Below are 23,861 nucleotides of genomic sequence, written 5' to 3'. Positions count from 1 at the left end.
ATTACATTTTATATTAAAACGATTACATTTTCAGCAATCAAGCTAAAATAAAATAAATACTTTTAAAGAAAAATCTTAAAATTTAGAATAAACACATTTTTAATTATATTATTATAGCTAAACAGAAATGTAAAAAAAATGACAAAAGCAAAAAATATTGCTAAAACTTTAAAAAAGAAAATAGAAAAATAGAAAGCTAATTCAAAATGTATTAATATGTAACACTAACATAACATCCATCTAAAATATTATTTTAGTAAAATTATGAATAATATTGCATATTGTTGGGTCTATGCAGTTTTGTAATAATGTTAATACATATATTAATATATTTACTTTTTATGCCCGATTTTAACAAGATTTTTATTTTCAATAAATTATTTTTGTAGTGCGTTTAATCTTACGGTGAGAATCAAAGCCCTAAATTATCTGCGACTTACTCTGGGGGGCGAGAGACAACCGATTGATCGGCCGACATTTTTGGAATTTTTAATTAATCGGCATCGACAAATTAGGCCGATCTATAGGCAGACTGTTACACCCATTTCATCTTCTTTTCATGCCAATGGGTTGAGGCACGGCATTTTTTGCTCGATATTTGCATAAAGTCGAAGAATGCCCAAACTCTTTAATGCTCTCAGCCACTCTCAACACCTTCTCTGCACCGCTTTCAATCCCATAATGCACCGCGCTAGCGTTTAAGCTCAACTTCCATAGGAATGAAATTAAAACACTCGTTCTGCTGCGCATGCTACATGCCAGTGGAAACGCTCCATGAGGCTGCGTGAGGCGGAGCAGCTCATACTCTGCAGCCGCGGCTTGCTCACACACAGCTTCAGCTAATGATGGCAGGGGAAAACAGTTTCGAAAGCGTAATTACGTTTAACCCTGTACGTTTTACCCACACATGTGAAAATAGAATTGCAGTTCTCAGACAAAACTTCTGGGCTGATTGTAATGTGCATGTTAACTTTCCTCATGAAATGTGTGTGTGGGTCCAACAATAGCCTTCATGGTGTCTTCGCTCGTGAGCTGCAGGCTGTGTAATTATGAGTAAACTCTTTTATTTTAGTTATCACTTAGATTATGGCCATTTGACTTTTAGCAGTGTCCAGTGTTTCACATACATTGAATTATTTGTGGTGGCTCTTCACAATATCAAAACTGACCACCACAAATAGATTTTCCAAAAGGCTTATAATTCCTTGACTTAACTCAGCACTACACGTTTCAAAATTAAAATGCAGCGCGGGGGGTTTTATTTGAATGTATCTTTGAAAAGAACCGACCATCTTCAGAAAAGCTTTGAATTGTCTTTTAGTCTTTCTTGTAATAACTGATAAAGTAGTGTTTGTGAGCGCAGCGCTTCTTTGATTACAGCCGTTACCGGGGAAACTGCTATATCTCCCGCTCCAACAGCGCCTCCAGCTGGCAGAGAAAGGATTTGCATTTGCAATTCTGTGGGAAACACTGGTGTCCTTCAGAATTTTTGGGAGAAGGTGCTTTTGGGCCATTTATTATTACTATGACTTAGTAGTAGTGGCTTATCTTGTACCCTGCAGTAAACATTTACTTAAAATATATTTTACGAGATGAAGGGGAGAAAGGAAAAATAATTTTTAAAAAATGGCATAATATATCGGCCACCGGCTAGAGAAAAACCCATATTGGTTGATGTTCCAGAGAATTATACATTTTTTACTTACATGAGATGATGAAGCCTTGAAGAAGGTTAAGAGGAGTTTCCAGGCCAGAAGATATCCCAGGATGAAGCAGTGCTCCATACTGAGGGGCTGCACCACTGCAAACTCACCCATTTGCACGCAACCTAGAATATTCTCCAAGAGCTTTTCTGTGCTCATCAGTGCTCCTGGAGGAAACCTACAGGAAGTGCACACAATAAGTCATCTAGATAACATTGGGTGACCCCACAAAAAATAAAAAATCTAATATACAAAAATATATTAGATATAAATAACATTTTAAACTGATATTTTGAATAACATCAGAAACAGCTGATAAAAGAATAAAACAGCATACAACAAAGTCATAAAAGCATAACAATAATCAAAAAACGCCAGTCCATTAAAGTATTAAAAATACTGTGTAAGTGAAGTGGCATTAGTTTATTAAATAACAACATTAAACAAATATTAAACAGATATTTTAAATAATAATATATTTTAAATTAATACTTAAAACAAAAACCATTATATAAGAGTAAACACAATAATTAAATAATGAAAATATAGATAAAAATTAAATATATATATAAAACTGAATGAAAACAGTGAAAGGACATTCCCAGAAGTCACTGTTACATCATATATGATATATTATTATGAAAATTATATGAATAAAATGTATAAACATGTTTACTGCATTATTTTAGTTATTTTATATTTTAGACAATACAATAATAAAATAAAATAAATAAATAAAAACATAACAATAGAGACTTTTAAGGGCCAGTGTGTGTGGAAGAGTGTCTTTGTGTGTCTACCAAGCATGGTTCTTCTCCATCTTCGTCATCAGATTTAGCGCTGGCACTCTCACTGTCACTCTCTGGCAACAAAGACAGGAACACGTCACTCACATTTCTCCTGAGACGATTCCACGCCAGCACTGAAGCTCCTTCAAAGGTTTGTAATGGACAACAGCACAGAGATCTCCGCTAACCCCGTGGAATATAAAACTGTTTCTCTCCCAGAGGCTTGTGCTCTCAATGAAGCATATTTAATTAAACCCAAAGCAGAACGCATTGTGGATTAAACTTCTTCCGTACAATATGACCTTAAGGCGATGCAAAAACCGGCCGGCCCTTGGAGTATTCATTTCAATTACATTTACAATTATGTTCTAGACAGATACTTTCCTACCAAAGCAACTTACAGGAAAGTCCATTATAGCGTTTCTGCAGACGCTGCAGAACAGGTAGAAAACAAACAATGTCTAGGTGGTAAGACACATTTTCCCCACAAGTCCAATTATAATGTTAAACAAGTTTTCCTGCACCACAAATAGTTGTAATTTAGTTTAGTAAGACCATTTTCTGCCTTTCAACTGACTCTTTAGTATTAAAAAGTTTGTTTTTTCTACTGTACCAAGTACTGTGCTGTACTTATGTTCATTTGCTTATGGTTGCTGATCATGTGAAAGGACATTTAGAGTATACCTACACTATATCTACATTATACAGAACTTTAGGAAAAGTTCTCACATGAAATAAAATTTGCTGAAAATGTTTAGAAATTTCCACATATTTGAAAAAATAAAAAAATAAAACATCTCTTGCTCACCATTGTATTCTCTAGATTGAATGGGTGCCATCAGAAAGAAAGTGCAACCAGCTGATAAAAGCATCATAATAATCCATAAGTAATCCACGTGACTCCAGTCCATCAATTAACATCTTGTGATTTGAACTTAAGTAATTTTTTACTTCAAACCCTTGCTTCTGGCTAAAGTCCTCTATATATAACATTGTTTTTTCAAAGAAAAAGTAATTTCGTCTCAATAAGGAGATAAATATGCACAGATCAAGCACCATTTAAGGGCAAAAACTGTCCAAAACGGAAATAGAAAACGGAACTCTCAGTTGATTTTGATGTGAGAGTACAACATTTTATTTATTTATTTTTTGTTGGAGGAAGCATTATTGTAGATGAAGGACTGCTACTTTGGCCAAAAAATTAAGGATTTATTACAAACACGTAGCTTTTTACTTCATAATTCCTTAATTTATGGACTGGAGGTTCGTGGAATATTATGAAGTTTTTATAAGATGTTTGAACTCCCCTCCTGACGGCACCCATTCACTGCAGAGGATCCATTGGTGAGCAGGTGATGCTAAAATTTCAGCAAATTTTCCTTTTTAGGTAACTATTCCTTCAAAACAGTGAGCTTTCCATTATATGACCTATTTAAATGTCTACTGTGTGGAGTCAGAGTGAAGCAGAAGTTCAAATAAAGCGAGAGAGTCAGTACTTGTGTAGGATGTGGTAGACTGCGAGCTGTAACGGCCGGGCTTTGAAGAGCAGCAGGGGTGAGAGGGTATTCAGCAGGGTCTGGAGGGGCTCTGGCAGACTGCTCCTCTGGTCGGCCACAAACCGAGGAGGGAGTTTATTCTGTGTGAGCAGCTCCACAGGGATGTAGGTAGAGCCTCCCCCACTGCCCTCAATGCCGGCAGGGGGAACAAAGGGTCATCTGGCTCTGTAAAGTCCACTGAGACAAAAGTTTGACATTTAACCACCAGACATCATGTTTCCATTAAACTTGTTTCCAGAAGTATAAATGATACAAGTAGCATAAAATGATTTCTAGGTTAACGCTATGGATGAGTCACAAGGCCTATTATGCAAACATGATTACTAAGTTTGAATGGCTTGTAGATATAGATTTTTTTGTTGTTGTTTTGTGTAGTGAAGGAGCATTAATTATGTTTATTTTTTTTATATTTTTTATGTGAATTTCTGAAGACTGGATATTCAGCTTCACTATTCCACTAATAAACTAAATCGTAAAATATAATAAGATAGAAAGTAGTTATTTTAAATTGTAATATGTTTCACAATATTATTATTTTTGATCAAATAAATGCAGCCTCGGTGAGCATATGGACGTCTTTCAAAACCATTCCTCCACACCAGCAGGGAGCGATGTGAAAAACTCACTCAGCCTTACGATCGGCTCACAGTTCGACACACAAACAGCTGCACCCATGGATTCCAGAACATGCTGCTGTTCTCACTGGCAGTCTGTGAAAAACACACAATTACATGTTGCGCTGATTAAAAATGACATTCGCTCAGATTGTTGTCTGTATGCAGCACGGTTCTCAGAGTAGGTGTGATTATTTATAAGATCAGCCATATGTGTAAAGCATCTCAGATCTCATTTTACACCTTGTGTTTAAATAAGATCTATTCAAAATGCAGATTTGATTGTGCACTGGGGTGGAAATTTCTGGAAAGGGTGGCTGTGAGCCTGTCTACTGCATACACACAAGTGTGAATGAAGATGGAGAAAGAAATCTCACCTCAAGCCATGCCAGCACTGAGCAGAGCAGGAGATCCCAATGAGTGTTTCCCAAGACTGTAGGAGAATGATCCACCATTCAGCAGCTAGACACTTCTCAGGGGTCACTGCAAATGGACACAAAGTAAAAAAAAAAGAAAACAATTATTTAATTAAACAATTATAATAAATTATACTTAATTTAACAATTGAATTAAAATTATATATAATTTTTTTTTAATATATTTTTAAGTTAAAGATATAGTAAAAAGGGAATAAAAAAGTTTTGTTGATTTTTATTTTTTTCAGCTTTAAAACATTTTTTTAATTTTAAAAATATGTTTATATATTGTTAGGCATCATTTTAAAAAAAAGTGAAAAAAAAAGTGAAAAGAAGCTTGACAATCTTGAAAAAAAAAATGCTATGATAACTATTTTTTTTATTATTACTTATTAAATTGTATTTTTATTCTTATGATATAGCAGAGAGGAAAATGAGATTTTCTTCTTTTTAATTAATATGTTTGTATTTTATTCTATATTACTTGAAGTCTACATTCTTGATACATTTAACATTGTTATTCTAGCTATTATAATCCAGATTTTTTTGTATTACTCACTGAATTTAGATTTTAAATGTTTTATTCCAAAAATATAGTAAAGATTGGATAGGAAAAATATTATGATAATTTTTCAGTTTTTCTGCATTGATGGTATGAATGCATTTTCCAAAAATGCATTCAAAATGTTTATGTACCGTTACATATTATTTCAAGTTGCATGTGTGCATATATGCGTGTTTGTATATATATATATTTTTTTTTTACATTTTATGAATTTTTTGTTTACTATTGGAAAGCTACAATGAAGAGGGCAGATAAAAACCTGCATCACCCACTGCATCACGGCCACAGCTCTGGCATAAATATGACTGCCACTGCTGTCTTCCTCATTACAGAGATACACACAGCCGAGGCAGTCTCACCTGTTGAAGAGGAACCACTGCTCTCTAATGTTCCTCCATTCAGCAATCGTGGCTACGACAGCCAACAAGATCTCATCCTCCACAGCCGTGTCGGCCTGTAGACAGCAGAGCAGCACGGCCAGACAGCCGCGCACACCTACACAACCACAACATTATTCTTTCACATCACTTAAGTTAGTGAGATGGGTGTTGCTCAGCCTATCATGTGCGGTGTGTGTGTGTATATGATTAGAATCCCACTATCGATGCAGTCCTGCTCTCTGTCCTGCCAGTTAAGGAGCTTTCATTACTATTGAATTGATTAATTGATAGGAAGCCATTACTATTGAAAATGCACAGAAATAAATCAATCACATGAATGAGTTGACCTTTTGAAAAGTGTGTCTAACAGAGTAGTTTGGATCAGGCTGTCATTGTGGATCCTTTGCTCTAAAATCTCTGAAACTACATTAAAACAAGAATTGGTGACACTTTATTTTAACTCTATAAAGCCTACTTTATCATTTTTTTTATATGCATCAGTTTTCGACACATATTTCATTGCATTATTTGTTTGTCCTCACGATAAACGCATTAATCGTGCATTGATCATAAAACTAGCATTAAATCATAATAAGATGTATTAGGGAATAAAAAGTGATATTTGTGTGCATTTCATTAAAATAATACACTGTTATAAAGACTGATTCACTTTACACACTATCAGAATACATCCTCCTCTAAAAAAATCCCTAAATTATCCTTTCAGAATGTGTAATGCATGAGCAAAAATTCTTGAAAAATGATTACCTTACAAGATCACTGCTACCAAAAGCTAGATGATTGAGTCTCACAGAGAGGTCTGCCTCCACCTGCTGGTCATCAGGTGAAGCTGCAGTGAAGATGAGTCTGCCCAGTAATGCACTTACACAGGTGTGCAGACAGCTGGTTAGTCCGTAAGTGCATGAAGGGGTATTCACCAGTGACTCTGAGACGACCATACAGTAGAGGGTGTTTCACCCACTGCAGAGATGCACAAAGATTATTCATTAAAATGACATATTTTCACCATTTTAAAGGGACAGTTCACCCAAAAATGAAAATTCTGTCATTTACGGTTTTAATCAAGTTTACAAAAAATTAATAATTTTTCCTTCAGGAGCATCAGTGAGAGTTTATACATTCTGTAAAAGTTATGAGCCCCTCAGATGTCCTCAGTGTGAAAAGATGGATTTAAAAATCATTCAGTCACTGTCGGAAAGGGTTCAAATACACAATTTTGCTGGAAAACCAAAGAATTTGTGGGATCTAAAGTAGTTTTCTGAAGAACAGCAGGCCTTTTAACTGTTCAGGACAAACAAGGGACTTGTGAAAAACTATCAGGAAACGAGAAAAAAAACAGCGGTGGATCATTCAGGTAACAGCACGGTATTAAGAATCAAGTGTATGTAAACGGATGTTGAACGGCCATTTTTATAAATTCAACTATTATTTTCTCTAATAATATAAATGCTATTATTCTCTTACTATGTGTACACGTCTTTTTTGTGAAATATCTTATTCAGGTTAGTACTAAATAAAAAATAACATGCATTTTGTGTGATACCTTTGTGTAAAATAGTTACATTTTGCAGATTCTGCAAGGTGTATTTAAACTTGTGACTTCAACTATATTACTCACCCTCATGTTATTCCAAACACATAAGACCTCCTCCGTTCATCTTCAAAACACAATTTAAGATATTTTTGATGAAACCTGAGTTTTCGGACCCTCCATAGACAGCAATGGAACTACCATGTTCAAGGCCCAGAAAGGTAGCAATGACATCGATAAAATAGTCCACGTGACTTCAGTGGTTCAACCAGAATTTTATGAAGCTGTGAAAATACTTTTTCTTGCATGCACCAGGACATTAATAACAGAGGAGACTGAGACTAGTTCCCAAATAATTCTTCCAGCAATCCAAATAAAAAAGTAACAGTATTCAGATAAAACACATTTATCTAAAGACCAATAGATGCACTCTTTTGACACCTTTTGACAATCTGTGGTATGGTGAGCGGCTGACTTTTAACCCAGAGTCCAATGTTGTGGAGGAGGGTGCCCTTTGTGACCCCTGCACCCAGGTGAGTGATCAATGACTGAATGCCAGCAGTGTAGGTTTGCTGAATCTTCAGAAGAAGAGCATCTGCAATACACACAGTTGAGGAGACATTCTTGGTTGTGTAATACTGAAATCAATTGAGAAACACATTCTTCATAGACAAATGTTTGACTTCTTGATGGTTTGGAGAACTGTACCTGAGAGGTGAGTGAAGATTTGGTCCTGTGCACAAAGCTGGAAAACAGTCAGTCATCGCAGACGCCAGCAGCAGGGAGCCCTTAACCGAAGAAAAGAAGGTGGCAGCCATATCAGAGATGAAAGTGACCAGCGTCTGACATGCCCTTTGCTTCTGACAGGGTGGCGTGAAGCTTGTCAATGATCTACTTGACATAGGCCTTGCCAATGAGAGGCTCTGCAGAGAGAAGAAAGGGACAAACAGCATTATTTCATGTAAGCTATACATTCAATAAGACATTTGCAACACATAATAATACTCAGATAGATGAATTTTGGTATTTTATTCCTTAAAATTTGTGATTCAAGAGCTTGTTTTATAAAAGTAAATAGGTCAGGTTTGGTAGTTTTTGAGTAGTGATGACATGCATAATTACCATGAAAGTCATATTTAACTCATATTTCTTCAATACAAAGAATGAGAATTAAAACAGATACCTTTTCATTAAGCTGGAGAGTCAGACTCCAATTCAAATCCCTCTGTTTTAAAAAGACAAATAACTGATTATTGATATTACATGTTTGTAAATGAGAGAGAACGTCTTTTTATAGACAGATGTGAAGAAAAAAACCGTTGGAAAATGTAACATTTCATTCAAAACATACAAAAGGTTTGGGTTTGGTAAGATTTTTTCTTGTTTTCGAAGGAAACTGATGGAAAATGTTTTAACTTATATTTATATTAATTTAATAATATTTATACTTCAAAATATATTTTGAATAGTAAAGATATTTATGATGTTACAAGAAGTTTTTTGGTCACTTTTGGTTAATACAACACTTCCTTGGTGAATAAAAGTATTAATTCCTTAAAAATAAAAAATACAAATATCTTACTGTCACCCAAACATGACCGCAAGGCTAAAAATAAAAATGGCAAAGCAAGTAAAAATCCAACAAGTTAAACAGAATAAAAATTTTACTGAGAGCCCTTTTTATAAATATTATTACATTATTATATTATATCATATCATATAATATCATATCATATCAAGACTTTTGTGAAAACGTTATTATACAATTATTTAGACTGGTGTCTGTTTTTATGCTGATGTTGTCACTTTGTGTCATGCCTAACGATAAAAGACTTTTAAACATGGTAAATACACTGAAATACATCATCTCGTGGGTTATTGCTTTAATATATCCCCATATCATCCCAATCCCCCTAAACATGTGGGTCTCTTACACTGATGTGGTTGAGGATCATCGTCTTGTCATCACTGGAGCTGCAGCACTGCAGGGAACTGAAAACCATGTCCACCAGGAAGTCAGTGTCCTTTCTGTCGTTTTGTTTTAACCATACAGTCACTCTTTGTAGGAGAAAGTGGACAGCTGCGTTCTCAGCGAGCGGTCAGAGCTCCGACTCCATTTCAGGCTTCATTTCCTCCGGCCTCAGCAGCACCTGGAACACCTGAGGACTTGGGAACGCCCCGAGCAGCTGAGACAGAAAGCGTAGGTGCCTTTCCGACTCACGTTCGCTCATGTACACCATGTTGAGCCTCGCCAGCTGGCACACTAAATCCAGCAGGTGTGTATTTCTCAAGGGACAGCGCTGCTCGTCCACCGCTGGAGTTTCCCTGGGAGGTTCCTCTCCTTGGCCTCTTTCTTCCTTGTCCGTGAAGCAAATTTTCTTCATCTTAGTCTGTTTACTGGCACTGTTCGGGTTATGTATAATCTGCAGGAGTGATGGAATGCCCTCCAGGGCGGTTTGCTTGGCTTCTTCATAGTCTACGGAAGTTGTACACAAGCGACCCAGACTCTCCCAGAAGTCTGAGAGCAGTCTTTGAAAGGTGGGAGTCTTTTTCCCAGCCACCTGCTTTTCCCAGGAGAGCAGCATATCTGAGACCTGAGGGAACAGAGGACCCGTCTGCAGCGATGGGTTTCCCAGAGCCCTGTCAGTCAACAGCAGGAGCTGTGAAGAGAGAGTACAGTACATGAGATATTAGAGGGAGGCCTTTTCATTGTGATCCACGGACCTGTTCTGAGATCAGCATGTTCTGGATGTTTCTCTGCTCCTGCTTGTCTCCAGCATTCTGTAGGATGATAAACCGAAGGCACTCCAATGTGGTGAAAATAATGGCTGCACTCTGTGAGGGACTGGACGTGGCACGATCACTCGACATCCTGGACCAAACAGACCAGAATAAAGGAAAACCAATTAAAAAGTGCAAATATAAACTACCAGTCAAAATTCTGAAATAATTGATTTTTTAAAATGTTTTAAAATGATTTTTTTTATTGTATTATTCCCCCCCCACATATAATTATAATTATAGAGAAACTTTATAAGTGGACTTATTATACTAGGGAAAAACACAATTTATTTCCCTCATATGTGACCCTGCAGCACAAAAGCAGTCATAAGTAGCAAAAGAATATTTGTAGCAATAGCCAAAAATACATTGTATGCGTCAAAATTATAGATTTTTCTTTTATGCCAAAAATCATTAGTATATTAAGTAAAGATCATGTTCCATGGAGATATTTTGTAAATTTCCTACCGCAAATATATAAAAACTAATTTTTTAGTGGTAACATGCATTGCGGATTTATTTATTTTTTTTGGCACCCTCAGATTTTCAAATAGCTGTATCTCAGCCCAATATTGCCCTATCCTAACAAACCATACATCAATGGAAAGCTTATTCAGATTACAGATGATGTATAAAATGTCAGTTTAAAAAAAATGACACTTTTGACTGGTTTTGTGGTCCACAGCCACATGTAAAGATCTTATTATTTTTGAGGCAAAAAAAATAATATGAAATTAGTTGAAGTATATAGAAGAAGTAATGTAGCAAATTTAAAAAGGTGATTCTGCTGCAGGTACTTGACTATAGGATGAATGACTATATGACATTCCTTACCCCTGTATGACTGATGAGAGGAATGTCCTGGAGAAGTGCAGGTTGGGCTGTGTGACCTCTGCTGGCAGTTTGCTTATAAACAGGAGCAGGTTTGGATGCAGAGATGTTGCAAGACCTCGACCTCCTTCTTTAAGAAGCCCCCAGAGCTTCTGCATCACACCTTTCCTAGCACTGACATGTGTCCAGCAGTTCTGCACAGAGATCACATCATGGAAGTGATTCTAAATCACCGCTGACAACACAGCTCTAAGATGCAATGACATTTCTATTAGACTGCATCAAAAGCTTTCTTCTTATAATGAATACAGGTTATGGCAGAGCTGGAAAATATGGGTTCTGTGTTGTTTATTATTTAAAATAAATATTAATAAAAAAATATTTACACAGCTATTTAAAAGTTTGGGGTTAAAAAGATTTGTTAATAAATATATATATATATATATATATATATATATATATATATATATATATATATATATATATATATATATATATATATATATATATATGTATAAATTAGGGCTGTGCAAAAAATCAATTGCGATTCTCATGCACATCTCATCATTAAAGAGGCTCCTGTAATTAGAAGTATATCTCCAGCACGTGCGTTCAGTTCAGGGTTGCCAGGTTTTCACAACAAATCCTGCCCAGTTGCTTCTCAAAACTAGTCCAAAACTAGAACAATCGCGTTCCAGAAGGTTCCCCGATAAAAAAATTGGTTCCCGGGATTAAAATATACGTTTTTTAGCAGGGTTGCCTTGGTAATATTAGCATTTTAGGGGCTTAATATCACGTTATTTGTATTGGGGTCGCTTTGACCCACGGACATGAAAAACAACCACAGACTTGGCAACATCGCAGGCGAGTCTTTGTCGATTTTGAAAACGATTTTGTGTTAGTTGTCAGTAGTTTTTGCTGCTCAAAAAAAATAAAACCTTACTGACCCCAAACTATTAAACAGTAATGTATTTTAATGTATTATATCGGTGTACAAAATAATCAGTCTCACATCAACAGAGGACAGAATATGGAGAACCGCATCCCACAGAGGAGGCAGCACAGCAGAACATGCTCGGGCCGCTTCTGCCTGGATCAGTTGGGGTGTGTGCACACACATGGTGGCAATCAGCTCAAAGAATGCTCCTCAAATCTAGAAAATAAAACAGAACTGAATCTAAAACACCTGATGTGGATCTTCAAGTAAACAGGTAACAATCAGTACAAAACACACTGTGAATAATCTAATAACACTGCAGATTACAGTGACCTCTTACACCAAACCCTAGTCATTTTTCTGTTCTCAATAAAAGCAAAACATACCAACATCTCTATTTTAATATATTTCCATTTTTAATAACAATTCACAGTATATTTAATGTTTAATATGAAGCTAGTTTGGAGAGGATTTTGAGCCAATGAGATTTAGATGTGGGTGTAATGTGAAAAGTTGCCTGTCATGGTCACGTCTGGTTAGGATACTGGTTATGCTCACCTGTGGGGTCTTGTGTTTGCTGTACTTCCAGAATGAGTTGGGTAAGTCGCTCCTTTAGCAGCTCTCTGTCCTGCTTGGGTAAAATGCTCAGCAATCTCTTCAGAGCCAGCAAAGAGCTGGTCAACAGATGCATGAACTTAGCCTCTCACTCCTCATCTGGCATGATCCTGCACAAAAATAAAATAAAATAAAAATATCTTCTACACATAAACTACTACTACTATTATTAATCAGGCACACACTGCATATATAATCAAATATAAAACATGACCAAGTTCATCAAAATCAAAGTCACCATCTGGTCATTTTTGGAAATATCATACACTTAATGCTGGTCACTGAGAGTGTCAGCTGTTTCTTTCATCAAATTGTCTTGGAGAACTTGAAAATCAAAGATAATTTTTACCTGAGCAATTACAAGATTCATCAAAAAATCTGCAGTGTGTCATTTTTTTCTCACTTTGAGCTTAAGATACGCTTTATCTTACATCCAGGACTTCATCTTTACAGAAGCTGATTGCCTCTGAATGTTTATTCAGGGGAAATGCGGCTTGGAAAGCTGTGCTGGCAGCCGAGGCAGCAGGAGAGTACAGTATGTGTCATACTGAGAGATGAGCCAGTGACCCATGATGCTCTTCGGGTAGGGGGCCAGACTCCTCTTCACTTTTAAAACCAGCTGCTCAAAGCCCTGCTGTGTGGCCTCTCACACACGGCGATCGTGGTCCTGATGAAAATATATTCAACCACAAAAAAAAATAAACTGAACATTCAAATTCAACTAAATTAAACATTTACATCTTCCTGCTGCCTCTATATGAATTGGGATCCAAATATCGGAGACCACTAGAGAAAACTTCTCTGTTTCTTATTTATCCAAACTCTTTTACTGAAAATGACAATATTACAATTTGAATAAAAAGTTAAACTGAAAAATGTATATTTACACAGACACTTAATAATATTATATACAAGATACAATTATAAATATATCAAGAAATAATATACAATTATCATTCTTCCATTACCATTGATATTCGGCAGTATATCTGAGGCCAATATGGGAGGACACCATTTACAACATCAGACTGTCGCTCTTGACACATTGCTCCAAACTCTTTTATTTTAGGAGTTTAGGAGTCATTCAATTACGGAGTCAGTTAAATGAAATATTTTATTGAAATGTATATGTTTTATATACATATGTCACAGGACTGGATTTTTCGGGTTATTTTCTGATATTTGCAGTTCAAATAAATGCTTTTTCAATATACCTTTTATAGCCATTATATTTTATTAATTCTATCTATAACATGCAGTGTTGTGTTAGATGTTAATAAATATTTATAATATATTAAGTGATGGATTTGAAATGTGCCTGTAAGTAACAAAAGTAAAAAAAACAGTCCCAGTAAAAAACACAGTACATGAAAATACTCAACAATGTTCTTTTATTTAACAGTTTTAATCAACAACTACATACATCTAAGAATCACTTAAACTAAAAAACTAAAAAGCAAAACATTTCTATTACTTGAAATAACATCTTAAACTCAAATAACAACTTAAAAGAGAAACTCCATGTACCTCTACAACTGATACAGTCTTCAACCCTTAAGAAAATGTGTGTGGAGATCAAGAATGAACGTGATGGTGCTTAGTGATCCACATTTTAACAATTCTACTCATCCATTTTCAAACATTAGCCCACTAGGTAACACTGAACTCCAATCAATAACAATAAATTATACCTTCAATTTAGTGACCGCATCTCTCTTAGTCTGCATCAACCTGATTGTCTATCTCCTCGGCCCCCTGTACTGCAGGTACATATCCTGGATCACTGGAGGAAGAGACACCAACTCCTACGAACCCGGGTATGACGCCACTTTCCCTGGACAACAGATCAGCAGCTCTGCCACTGCTGGATGCCTGAAAGACAGAAAACACAGGGCTGTCATTATACATTCATCAACATTCCCTATCTAGATGATTATAGTATATTAGTATAGTCAGGTTACATCATATACGGTTGCTCAACTAATGCCCTTTCTGTCTTTTTACACTACAAACACGTGACGACAGAACCCTAAGAACACAGATTTACATAACAGACACGATAAGTGAAGATACAATGATTGACAGGAAGCACATAATACTAATTTGTTGTAGTGAGCTATCCATGTGAACTGTTGCAGAGCTAGCTACACTGACTTTTGATATTATTTTACAGTTTTGGATGGTAGCTAGAAAATGTTCATAATCGAATAACTTTTATTCGTCTTACCCGAACATTTCCTTTCCTTCTGTTTATTTTTGCCACCCATTCTTGTGCCGACTGAGCCTTTGCATCTTTTCAGACTTGAGTCACACTAGGCGCGCGGTTATGATGTCAGGCACGCGCAGTTCGCGAGCGTCCAAAATACATCACGTAGTATTGCACTCCTGGAGTGTGCTGTGTTAGATAACGTCAGGTATTTCTGTTTTTACTTTGTGGACATTTTTGTATTCTGTATAGATATGGAATTATTGTTTGTTTTTATTTATAATATCTTACTGACAGGTATTTGATACTTTCGTGCCTCACGTGCTGGTAGTGTATACTTCAGTTCAATGTGTTTCTCGTTTGAAGAGAAGGATGAGCGTGGACGCGGAGCGCGTGTTGATCCAGCCCCAGGATGAGAGCGGTGAGGTGCTCGGATCCCCCTTCAATGTGCTGCTGGACATCAGTCCGGATAAACTGCAGCTGGTCTGCAGTATGTTTTATATTTGTAAATGTGAATGTGTTCATTTGGTTATTTTAGCATTTTATAATAAAGTAATAAAATAACATAACAATTAATCAGCAATTTTCACTCCATCACAGGAACCCAGAGTGTCGGTATTTGGGTAGCACCAGTAAAGACTGTTCGATTCGGATCTGGGATATGGTTTTGGGCCGCTTTGATAAGATCCTGACCGGACACACACAGTCTGTGACATGTGTAAAATGGGGAGGTGATGGTCTGCTGTACACGTCATCTGAGGACAAAACCATTAAAGTCTGGAGAGCCAAAGATGTAAGATGAGACAGATTAAATAGAATTTGAAACTGTATTTAAGAGGCTGTTTGATTGAATGATGGTGTGAACATCTGTTCTGGTCTGTGCTGTAGGGGGTTCAGTGTCGGACACTGCAAGGTCATGCTCACTGGGTCAACACGCTGGCGTTCAGCACCGATTACATTCTGCGCACAAGAGCCTTTGAACCAGATACTGCAACCATAAACCCTCAGGATCTCTCTGGATCATGTATGTTTCAACACCTGCAGTTGATTCATTATTATACACTACACTACTGTTAATGTTTCTGCTTTCCACAGTGGAAGAGGTCAAGGAAAAGGCTTTGAAGCGCTACAACAGTGTCAGAGTGGGACCAGTCTATATACAGCACTGACCCGTAAGAGAAAGAATTCATGTGTAAACCTGAACATCTGGTCTTTTCAAGGGTGAAGGTCTTGAGAGGCTGGTGTCAGGATCCGATGATTTCACAATGTTCTTATGGAACCCAGCAGAGGAGAAGAAGCCAGTGGCCCGTCTGACGGGTCACCAAGCGCTGGTCAATGAGGTGCTGTTCTCACCAGACACACGGTTGATTGCCAGCACTTCCTTCGATAAGTCTATAAAGATCTGGGATGGAAAGACGGGGAAGTAAGCAGGATGGTCACAGATCCTTGGTTGATTTGGTTGCTGTTGTTTTTCAGAATAGCATACTACCATATTTCTGTAAAATATTTGCATTACTACGTTAGTCAACGTTTGAAGTGGATAAAAAAAAGTTCATCAAAGATGTTTTGGTTTTAGGACAACTTTGATGAAAGGTTTCGATCCACTTCAGATGTTCACTACTGTATATTTCAATATTAATATTAGTATATAATATGTAAAGTGTCTGTAAAGTATGCATATATTCTATATGAATACACAGATTCTACATTAATTTTACATTATTGTTAAATGGATTCATTTTAGTGACACAAACCCTTAGTGTACTTCCAGTAGTGTACACTAGATGGCACTCAGATCACATCAGCGCTGGTCTATTTTGCTCGTCTGTGCATGGCAACAACCAAGAGTTTCTTGAAATACAACATTAATATGTTTTCTCTAACTTCGTGAAAGTGTTTTTAAATGACTGTATAATCCTCTTTTTGTTGTTTTTCCAGGTACCTGACCTCACTTCGTGGTCATGTGGTCCGCAGACAGCCGTCTGTTGGTCAGTGGCAGCAGTGACAGCACCCTATATAATATTTTAGTAATATATATATTTTTATTTGAGATGTAATTTTATGTGCTTTTATCATTTTGTCAAATTTCTATATAGCTGTATTTTTTTATTTAGTTTGGATTATTGTAGTACTTCAACTTAAAAGTGTTTACTACAGATTGTTGCCATGCAATTTATTTATTTTTTAATCTAAAATTAAGATTTTATTTCATATAAGCCTTATTTACATTTCATTTAAAAAATATATTTTTATTTAGATTTTATTTTTTTGATTTAGGAAATTTAGTACTTCAACTTAATATTTCATTTAGCTGCCTAGGCAAGATTTCTAATTGGCTTTAATTTCAGTTTCAGTATTTTTTTAAGTTTAAATGGTTTCTCTAATGGGCTTTTTTTATATATAACTTATTTATTTATTTAATTATATTTTAATATAAAAATATTATCTTAAACATTTATTTTTATTTGTCATGGTAATGCATTAATTAATTAATTTGATTAATTTCTAAAAGAATAATAATAATTTTTGTCACATTTTTTTTAATTTTTGTGAACAATGACAACACTGACCTACATGTATTTTTAAAATTAATCATTCATTTGTATTTTTCATATTAGGATTATCATGGATATTTAGAAACCAAAAATGTAAGGGAATTTAAAAATTGTGACTTACACCAAACTGGGGGCAAATAAAAAAAAATGTATATATGTGTATATAAATATATATAAAATAAGCCACAATTTGCATATTTCATATTGGTTAACCATATAACTTGCCACATTTAGAGATTGCTTTTGACAGGTCACTACATGACCACATAGCAAAATACTAAAAACACCACTAATCTAGCTTTCTTCCATTGCTCAGGTTTTTGCAGTTGACTGGAGTCCCGACAGTCAGAAAGTGGCCAGTGGTGGAAAAGACAAGTGTTTAAGGATGTAAGTGACTCTTCACCGATTATTTATTTCCACACACACACACAATGCGGTGTGCCACACCACCTGCTAAGAACACATGGCATGTCTTCTCTTCTGTTCCCCTTTAGTTGGAGGAAGTAACCCAGAGAAACCAGCGACCCCTGGTTCTGCACGCAACAGCCAATCATGCGTCTCAAAGCATCACTCCACAGCTTGGTGGACAGCAGTGTCGGAGCATTAAGCCCTAGCCTATTTGTCCAATGAAACCGCTTCGAGAGAGTATCACAATAGCTGACATATAATGCTCTCTGATGTTGTTGGGCCAGATAGAAGGAAGATAAACCGCTGCCTTTTTTGCCCCACTCAAATAAGCAATTGCCCTGTGGAAGTGCAGGCGAACTGACCCAATCTAATCTGTGTAATCTTTGTAATTAACTTAATCCCGAATGCTGTGATACAGGCGGCATTAACTGGGTCTGTTCCAGCGCCGAGAGATAACCGGCATCGTCACAGTGGGCCGTACTACGTCAGCAGAGACGTTTTCTCATTTAACAAGCAGTAAAAGGATTTTTATGGGACCTGTGTCGTGTGGCTTCCTTATCTTGAATGAACAACTGTAGAGCATCAAAAGCAGTGTGATGTTATCGCACAGCACATGTATGACGTGAAGAGTCTTAAGATGGAATTCAAAGAGTTTGGATCGACTGATCAATATTGGCTACTCAACAAGGTCACGGGACGGGAAACTGACCCTTTTTAGTTTATTGAATCTGTGTTGAATCGGTTGTGAAGCAGCACTGCATATATATCGGACACTACAACAAAAGTAGCATGACTAGTACAGAATAAGCAACCTTTGTGGGAAATGCTTGTGTTAGGAACAAGGAAGCTTATAAACAAATTGCATAACTAAAAAAAAAAGCTGCCATTTACAGTGTATAAAAAAATTAAATAAAAACATCAAGCTTGAATGCCCTGGTCTTCATGATTGCTCTCAACATGCAAGTTTTATATTGAGTATCACGAATGTCTGAGCCTCTACCATTTTTGAGACTTAAAGCACATTTTCAGAGCTGTACATGTTAACTAGGACAAAAGATCATGTGCATTACGTTTATATTTCTGCGTACATGGTTGTGCTATTACATTTCATGCCACATAAGTAGACTGTCTCACGACTACTTCTATAAAAGCATGGTGGTGAGAAGACACTTGTTCACATGATTCACACGATTTTACTGCAAAATGATGAAAGGCTTGCTCATGTATGAATATTTTTGTGCGTCAATAAATATACCGTAAGCTACAGGTTTTTTCTCATGGATCAAGCTCCCGGATTCAACTATGCAGACACAGATTGATGGTTTAAATCCTCTAGGCCAGAGGTCACAGTTCAAGTCTGGATCTTTAGTCTTGACTGACGTGGCCAACTGTGTTTGGGATAGTTCAGTCTGTCTCGATCAGTTCTGCAACCTGGTGCGTCTTCAGTCTGTTCTCCAGACATTGTTCAGTAGCTTTACAACCTCCTCATAGAGAACAAAGACAATGGCCACGTCTAGACACACTCTGCCCAGTCGTGGGACCGTGCCTTTGTAGAACCTGGGATGCAAAGTTAAAAAAAATGTTATGGACAGGTCATGTTTTCAGCTGTTCAGAAAAGTTTCAGTAAAATAATACGGATGTCAATGGAGAACAGAAACTCTTTGGTTTGAAATTTATACAGATTTGGAACAGCTCACGGGTGTAGTAGATGACAGAATTTAAAGTTTTGGGTGAACTATCCCTTTAAGGCTTAATAATAGAACATTTAATTCAAAAGGAAATAATGATTCTAAATCAATAAAAAAACATACGCTTGAGGGCCTTCATTCTTCAAAATCTGGAATGCACAATCTAACGTGTTCTTGTAGCGATGAGCCTCCAAACCCTAAAAAAAAATATATATATATATATATATATATATATATATATATATATATATATATATATATATATATATATATATATATATATATACACGAGTGGTCTTAAATACCATTTTCTATACTAATTAATAAATAATTCATTTTATTATTATTTAATAAATAATAAGCATCAGTCTCTGCTGACCTGCATTCGAGTCTTCACCACATCAAGTGGCGTGTTCCCAAAAACACTCGCCGCCCCGGCTGTTGCGCCAAACAATGCTGTAACCAGTGGATGCATGTCACGACTGGGGTCATCACCTGAAGAAAAAGCAAAGATGATCATTTTGTTGAATGGCAATATTCAAATCAATTACTTTCAAAATATTACTGTCAAATGAAGGACAGTTATCTCATCCTCACCTTTGTACCAATTGCGCAACAAGTTCATAACATAAAATCGTATAGCCTGGTTGCTACCCTGCTTCAGAAGAGTGGCAGTCAGCCCTTGATACGTCCCTCGGACACCTACAAACATAGAATAAATATGCTATTAGGCAAGATTATTTATTTTTTTAAATGTTATATTTTATTAACTTTTTATTTTAAAAACAATAAAAAAAAGACATTTTATTATGTTATTTTATTTTTCATTTCGTGGCCCACTTGTTGATAGATGCTATAACTTCCATTAAGTTTTCTGTGAGTGATCTGTCTCCTACCGGTTTTATGAATAAGTAAGTTGTAGTGATTTCATTTTAGTACCCTGATCTCGAATTATTTCCCGTACACCATGGAAGAATCCTCGATAGCGTGGCCTCAGAGAGCACTGGTCATGAATGAACTTCACCTTAAAATAATACAAACAGGACATATTTTGAGTGAAAATGTACATTACAGAGGATTAGTTAAAGGGTTAGTTCACCTTCAGTTGCTGGTCCCCAATGACTTCCATCTCTCACTTATCTTATTGTGTTACTTTATGGGGTCAAGCCTCCCAGGCGAAAGTCAAACCTTTCATATCATTATACAAACAGGCACTGAAAATAATGGATCAGAAACCAACTATGTGGCAACACTGTTTTATTGTACAGAAATACAAGCTTCTAGATTTTGATAGTTTTATTAAATTCTCTTTTCTTAAACTGACTTTTAAATGCGCCAATAATCTAGCTCCAGCCATACTCTGCCCTTTTGTGACAAAAACAAGCACAAGGAGGGTGGCCACTAGGAGAGCAGTGGGTGGCGACTGGATTGCAGAGGGGCGCAAAACCACTTTCGGCCAGTCATGTTTTTCAGTGATAGGGACCCATTTTTGGAATGATTTACCAACTGCAATAAAAACACAAACCGAACTGAAAACATTTAATAGAAAGGTGAAACACTGGCTGAAAGAAAATCAAACATGTGGCCACTGAGTCAGTTTTGTTGTGATGTATTGTCTGTGTTGGATCCCTGGTTGTTTGCACATGGCTGCCAAGGATCACCCCACAGGGCGGGGTCTGGGGTATGGGAGATAATCATGTAGCAGCCCAGGCCCTCACTATTGGGGTTATCGGTGTGTGAGTGCGAACGGCAGGGTGTTTGGGGCTTGTTTTGTTACGTGATGTGCCGTTTTGTGTAATATGGTCACGACTCTGTGAAATGCTGATGTTAGTATATAATGTATTTGCTGCATAATTGTGTAACTCACACTATGTAGTTCTTTTAAAAACTATATATTTGGATTATCCTTTAGAAAGGTCTGACCAGGGACTGGGGTTGCAAATTAGCCTATCGGCTAGAAACCTTCTATGCAACACATCTATACATTTTGTTATGGCTCTGATTGTGATAACTATGTGTGTAACAATGTGCGCTGCATTGTCCCTGACAAATAAACTAATAAAAAAAAATAGTATGGAGGAAGAAAAAGAAACACTATGCAAGTCAGTGGGAACCAACATGTGGTGAACTATGCCTTTAAGGTGATGTATTCTTTTGATTTAAAACTAAGACAACCAGTAACAGTCCTACCTTGACTGTCTCCATTGGACAGACCACCAACACCGCCTCTGCAATTCCCGCTCCAAGTCCACACAGCAAACTTCCTTTATTGTCAAGCCGACCCGTGGCATCCCTCATTGGGTTACTAAGAACCTCAAATGTCCCAAACCTGCCATAATGTCAAAGTGAAGTGTGTCAGCAAGAGACACTATTTAGGCTCAAACACTTAAAGACCAACGTTTTTTACCGAACTGCAGATTTCGGGATGGATCCATAAAGCAGTGAACTAAGTCCTCTGTATAGACCTCTCAACCCATGATCCTGCACCGTCAGCTTAACACAGTCCCCTGTGCAAAAAAATTCAGGTTATGCATTTCATTTAAACATTCACCTATTTTGTTCATTCGTATAGATAAGGAATAGTTCACAAAAATAAAACATTTAGGTCTACTGTACATGAGTTTGTTTCTTCATCTGGAAAGATTTGGAGAAATTTAGCATTACATCACTTGCTCACCAATGAATCCTCTGCAGTGAATGGGTGCCGTCAGAATGAGAATCCAAATATTTGATAAAAATGTTATAATAATCCACAGATAATCCACACAACTCCAGTCCATCAATGAATGTCTTGTGAAGTGAAACGTTTTTAACAAACAAATCCATAAAAGTATTTTATTTTTAAACTGATGCTTCTGGCCAAAATATCAGTCCATAATCCTTAATAACACTTCCTCCAATGAAACTGTTCATTCACTGTCGTCTTCTTGCATCAAAATCCACTAACACATTGTTTAGAACTGTTTTCACTTGTAAACACTGCTTGATCTGTGCATATTTCTCTTCTGATTCGCTTCTGAGTTTTTCACCAGCGGAAGCAATAATATATTCAGGGACCGTATTTTAACCTGAATAAACCGATTTAAAAGTAGTTTAAAACTTTTTAGTGGTTGATTTCTTTTTTACAATTCTGTTCTGACAAAGAAATATTCTCTTCTACATCCTGGATAGCCTAAAGGCGAGCACATTTTCAGAAAATTGTCATTTTGGGGTGAGCTATTCCTTTAATAATGGTCGCCGTCCTCACCTATGCCTCGGTAGCGTGGAGGATTTGCTCGTTCATCTAACTGTAGCTGGGTCTTCACATACTCTGTTGGAAATGTGATGCAGATCTCAATGCCTCCTGCAATGCCACCTGGGTAAAAATAATATCTTCAGTAAATAAAGTGCATCTAAATTACATTCACTGACATCAGTGTCAATCTATTTGATACAGCTGTTTGACTTCAATCAAGGACAAGTCAGTTTCATACAAGGACATTTTGTTTTTGTTCTGCTTGGTTATTTAAGACATACATGTTTGAACTATCCAACCAAAGAAGTGGTTGTTGTTAAAGTTGCAATGTTGGAATATGATTAAGTAGTTAAACTGACATTTATATTAGTTTATGTTAGTATTAGCAAACTGTTTTAAGTGTCCAACCCTGTATAATACATGAGCTACTTGTCAGTACATGAGATTTCTGGAAGCTACCATTTGGTTGCCCCAAAAAAGACATGCATGTCATGGACTGACAGTGAGTTTCACAGTAATGGCAGACTGGAGGGGGTTATAAATGGGAGACATTTGATCCTTAATCACGCATGACTGTTGTTGTGGTCTCGCGCATAATCGGGTATAGCGTGATCCACCAAAACATTGGCGCTTGTGTGCTTCTAACACAAGCACAGTACGCACTTACCTGCGAGAATAGCCTTCCACGGGTGGGTGATTTTTCTCCCTCCGATTGCTGCGGCCGCTAGATTCCTCTGGCCTGGATAAATGTTAGGAATTGGGGTAAAGGTGCGCGTCGAGCCCCCGCCGGCGGAGGCAATCCGGGGCAGCGCTGCAGGATGCTGTAGCGGCGTGCATCCTCGTCTCAGTATCGCATCTTGGCACGGTCCTTCCGAAACAGAAAACGGCTTATACAAAGACGACATGTTTCAATAATAATTTACGCGAAAAAGTGAAAATCTGTAATGTGTGACGACCGGCAAGATGTGTCTGTCAACACAATCACAGGAAGACCACTGCGGAGGAGTGGCAGCGAGGGCGCTCATGAATAT

General features: G+C 36.8%; 1 protein-coding gene and 2 pseudogenes across 1 annotated transcript; 1 reads left to right on the top strand and 2 right to left on the bottom strand.

Moving 5' to 3' along the window:
- The window catches only part of LOC127966103 (E3 ubiquitin-protein ligase listerin-like), a 19,988-nt pseudogene extending 4,983 nt beyond the window's left edge, over nt 1–15,005 (bottom strand).
- On the top strand, nt 14,609–19,173 carry LOC127966722 (notchless protein homolog 1-like; annotated as a pseudogene).
- slc25a1a (solute carrier family 25 member 1a) lies at nt 18,610–23,861 on the bottom strand. Its single transcript, XM_052567925.1, has 9 exons — nt 23,498–23,861; nt 22,843–22,950; nt 22,003–22,102; nt 21,786–21,924; nt 20,535–20,619; nt 20,193–20,297; nt 19,975–20,090; nt 19,719–19,792; nt 18,610–19,464 (listed from the first exon to the last, which is right to left on the bottom strand). The coding sequence occupies exons 1-9, from the start codon at nt 23,733–23,735 to the stop codon at nt 19,350–19,352; spliced, it is 1,080 nt and encodes a 359-aa protein (XP_052423885.1). The 5' UTR covers nt 23,736–23,861; the 3' UTR covers nt 18,610–19,349.

This window comes from Carassius gibelio, chromosome B10 (assembly GCF_023724105.1).
Source record: "Carassius gibelio isolate Cgi1373 ecotype wild population from Czech Republic chromosome B10, carGib1.2-hapl.c, whole genome shotgun sequence".
Lineage (NCBI taxonomy): Eukaryota > Metazoa > Chordata > Actinopteri > Cypriniformes > Cyprinidae > Carassius > Carassius gibelio.
Note: the sequence above shows the minus strand (reverse complement) of the source record. Positions and strands in the feature narration are given on the sequence as shown.